General features: G+C 50.0%; 1 protein-coding gene across 1 annotated transcript; it reads right to left on the bottom strand.

Annotated features, from left to right (window-relative positions):
- Positions 1-448: 448 nt before the first annotated feature.
- On the bottom strand, positions 449-2,437 carry LOC126989586 (uncharacterized). The gene has a single exon (XM_050848158.1). It carries the CDS (start codon positions 2,435-2,437, stop codon positions 449-451), a length of 1,989 nt encoding a protein of 662 aa, XP_050704115.1.
- Between the last annotated feature and the right edge of the window lie 1,831 nt (positions 2,438-4,268).

The raw sequence follows: 4,268 nt of genomic DNA, 5'->3' as shown, positions 1-4,268 counted from the left end.
CTTGCTGCTTGCTTTTAGGTTTACCCCCTAAAAAGGGGGAACGGGCCTTTGTCACTGTGGACGGCCCGTCGCAGAGACCGCCGCGCGGCGTGCGCGGGTGGGTGGAGAACCCGTCGCCGCCTCAGCCACGGGTATAAACGGGGGGCAGACGGGAACGGGCCCTCCGAGCTCTGGCTCAGGAGCAGCCCGCTCGTGTGGGCGAGCAATGCAAGCTCGTTGCGGGAGCCTCCGCCGCCGCCACAGCCACGGGTAACAGCCGGCGAGCAGCGACGGAGGCACGGGCTCTCTGGGCAGGCGCCCAGCAGACACCCGTAGCGGTGCACGGGCGAGCAGCCGACCGATCGACTTGACTGCCGCGGTGGGGCCCTAAGCGAGGATGACCAAGCGGGTCAACCACGCCGCAGCAGAAGGACCCCCCGGCCGCTCGCCCGATGGCGCGCGGCTCCTTTTAAGCTGGAGCCTCGCTGCTACTCTCCTCTGGGCGGGACGCTGATTGGCTCGTCCCGCGTCCCTCGTGCGCGCGCATCGATGATTGATGGCTGCCTGCTTGTCGGCGCATGCTCGGTAGGGCCTGTAGGTCCTCAGCCTGAATGTTGAGTTTTGGCTTGAGTTCTTGTATGTACAAGGCCTCCAATATTGGGAGTCGTCGTCTATCCTGGCAGGTATCCAGAATTTCTATGTTTTCTTCCAGGGTGCTTCTTGTTATTGTCTCTCCGTGTTCTTCTCGAAGGTGTCTTTTGGGGGCTCCGGCAGATAGATGGAATGTAAGTCGCCGAGACAGCCTCATTGTCGTCATGCCGATATACGAGGAAGAGAGGACTTCGCAGTTTCCTCTTGTGCAGTTGAACCTGTATATGACGTCAGACTTCTGGGTTGTCTCTTTATCCGGGCGAGTATTGTTTTTCAGTAGGAGGTGGCTTGTTTTCTTGTTTTTGTAGTATATTCGGAGGCTGATCTTCTTCTCCTGGTTTGTGGGTTTTAGGTTGCGGTGCACTATCTGCCTCATGATCCTTTCTTCTTCCTTGTGTGCTGTCGAGAAGAATGCTCTGTAGAAGATGGTAATTTCTTGCTTCTTTTCTGTTGTTTTTGGACTGTGCCAGCTATCCATGATCTTCTTGGTGTGGCGGTTGATTTCAATCTCGCTGAAGCCGTTATTGAGTAGAACTTGTGTTGAGCGCTCTATTTCGCTGTGCACTTGCTGCCATGTGCTGCAGTGAGTGAGTGCCCTTCTGACATATGCGCCGATTGTCGAATCTTTGTATCTTTGTGGACATTCACTCCTTCCATTGAGGCAGTGTCCGGGGTTTGTGGGCTTGACGAATACTTCTGTGTTGAAGGATTGCTCTTCTTGCTTTACGAGTATGTCCAGGAATGGGATGGAGTTGTTGACGCTCTTTTCTATTGTCAGCTTGAGGCCGGAAACTTCCTGTAGGCAAAGTCTGAGCCGCTCGGCGTCGTCGTCATTCTCGGTCTTGATGAATATGTCATCTATGTAGCGGCAGTATATATCTGGTTTGTCGAGCTTCTTGAATACTTCTTCTTCGACGCAGCCCATGAAGAAGTTTGCCAGCAATACTCCGAGGGGTGAGCCCATGGCTACTCCGTCAATCTGGCAGTACTTGTATCCGCGTGGGCAGGTGAATGGAGCTTCTTTTGTGCAGCATTCCAGGAGATCTCGTAGGACGGCTTCAGGGATGTCGATGGGGGTGTTAGAGTTGTCATGGTATACCCGTTCGATGATGTAGTTGATGGTGCGGTCCACAGGTACGTTTGTAAAGAGCGATTCGACATCAAGGGAAGCAACTCTTCCTCTTGTGTTGCTGGTCTTCAGGATGTCCAGAAAATCTGACGATGCTTGTAGGTTGTGTGTGGAGAGTACGTAGGGGGTCAGGAGGGTGCACAGTTGTTTCGCTAGGTTGTAGGTCGGCGTCGGTATTTGGGATATGATAGGCCGGAGTTTGTTGCCTGGTTTGTGGGTCTTGACGTTCCCATAACAATAACCCATGCTGAACTCACCAGAGAGCTTTTCTAGTTTGATACTTCTGCTGGCAATGTTGTTTTTGACTATCAGTTTGTTTACTTTTCTCTTGAGGTCTTCCGTTGGGTCCCTGGTTATTCTTTTGAATTTTGTAGTTTCGTTGAGTATGTCGTCAATCTTCTGTAGGTATTCGGAAGTTTCCATGATGACGTAGGTGGCAGCTTTGTCTGCTTTCCTGATGGTGATGTTGTGGTCTGCTTTCAGTTGTTTTGCTGCGTCCCGGTGTCTTGATTCAATTATCTTGCTGTTGTAATGTCCTCTTGTTTTTCCCGCCTCCGCGATGACTTCTTGTTTAAACGTCGGCTCGATGGTAATTTCGCCTTTTTTCGCAAGTCTCTCCGCGTCGTCCAGTAGTACTTCACACTCCAGCCGCTTCTGGAATTTTCTTGGTTTTGACATGATATGGCAATTTAGGCCCATGTCAAAAAGTTCTTCTTGGTCTGCTGTGAGTGTCTTCTGTTGTTGATGTAGCCCTTAATGGGGCGGGGATGCTTGATGTACGCCATTTAGTTTCACCAATTTCATTTGGTTAGCTCTGATGATAGAGCTTTTATGTTGGTCTATTATCTCCTTGTAAAGTTTGTCTATGTTCTCTTTCAATGCGGCGTCGATGTCTGTGTTGCCCCATTGTTCTTCCAGCGCACTGTGTATAGGTCTGAGTTCTTGTAGCTTCCTCTGGAGCTCCAAAACCCTCTTTTCCATGAAGGTCGTTCTTTCTTCGTCGCTTGGCCTCTGTCGCCGTCTTCTATTGTGGTTAACTGCCCCATCACAGCTAGTATTTAGGGTGTATATAGGCAGGAGATTTTCTCTGATACATGTTTTGTTAAAAGTGATGGCTAGGTCGGCGTTTATTATTTTCTTCAATGTACTTTCTTTTTGTCTTAGTAGTGTTCTATTCTCTTTTGATAGGAGTTGTATGACTTCGCCGTAGCTAGTCATTTGGTTGATCCGGATTTCGGGTTCTTAACCTTCATCAGCAGCTAGTAGAGATGTTCCTTCCCTGGTGTTGAGGTGAGAATGGTAAGTGGATGGCGCGCGCTCCTTTTAAAGCTGGGGCCTCGCTGCTACTCTCCTCTGGGCGGGACGCTGATTGGCTCGTCCCGCGTCCCTCGTGCGCGCGCATCGATGATTGATGGCTGCCTGTTTGTCGGCGCATGCTCGGTAGGGCCTGTAGGTCCTCAGCCTGAATGTTGAGTTTTGGCTTGAGTTCTTGTATGTACAAGGCCTCCAATATTGGGAGTCGTCGTCTATCCTGGCAGGTATCCAGAATTTCTATGTTTTCTTCCAGGGTGTTTCTTGTTATTGTCTCTCCGTGTTCTTCTCGAAGGTGCTTTTTGGGGCTCCGGCAGATAGATGGAATGTAAGCCCGCCGAGACAGCCTCATTGTCGTCATGCCGATATACGAGGAAGAGAGGACTTCGCAGTTTCCTCTTGTGCAGTTGAACCTGTATATGACGTCAGACTTCTGGGTTGTCTCTTTAGCCGGGCGAGTATTGTTTTTCAGTAGGAGGTGGCTTGTTTTCTTGTTTTTGTAGTATATTCGGAGGCTGATCTTCTTCTCCTGGTTTGTGGGTTTTAGGTTGCGGTGCACTATCTGCCTCATGATCCTTTCTTCTTCCTTGTGTGCTGTCGAGAAGAATGCTCTGTAGAAGATGGTAATTTCTTGCTTCTTTTCTGTTGTTTTTGGATTGTGCCAGCTATCCATGATCTTCTTGGTGTGGCGGTTGATTTCAATCTCGCTGAAGCCGTTATTGAGTAGAACTTGTGTTGAGCGCTCTATTTCGCTGTGCACTTGCTGCCATGTGCTGCAGTGAGTGAGTGCCCTTCTGACATATGCGCCGATTGTCGAATCTTTGTACCTTTGTGGACACTCACTCCTTCCATTGAGGCAGTGTCCGGGGTTGTGGGCTTGACGACTACTTGTGTTGAAGGATTGCTCTTCTTGCTTTACGAGTATGTCCAGGAATGGGATGGAGTTGTTGACGCTCTTTTCTATTGTCAGCTTGAGGCCGGAAACTTCCTGTAGGCAAAGTCTGAGCCGCTCGGCGTCGTCGTCATTCTCGGTCTTGATGAATATGTCATCTATGTAACGGCAGTATATATCTGGTTTGTCGAGCTTCTTGAATACTTCTTCTTCGACGCAGCCCATGAAGAAGTTTGCCAGCAATACTCCGAGGGTGAGCCCATGGCTACTCCGTCAATCTGGCAGTACTTGTTTCCGCGTGGGCAG

Source organism: Eriocheir sinensis, unplaced genomic scaffold (genome assembly GCF_024679095.1).
Source record: "Eriocheir sinensis breed Jianghai 21 unplaced genomic scaffold, ASM2467909v1 Scaffold1225, whole genome shotgun sequence".
In the NCBI taxonomy this organism is placed as follows: Eukaryota; Metazoa; Arthropoda; class Malacostraca; order Decapoda; family Varunidae; genus Eriocheir; species Eriocheir sinensis.
The sequence above is the reverse complement of the archived record's forward strand: the minus strand, read 5'-3'. Positions and strand labels throughout refer to the sequence as shown.

Bases quoted from the DNA above. Each gene is read 5' to 3' on its own strand.
- LOC126989586 (XM_050848158.1), bottom strand. From the start codon at position 2,437: ATGTCAAAACCAAGAAAATTCCAGAAGCGGCTGGAGTGTGAAGTACTA.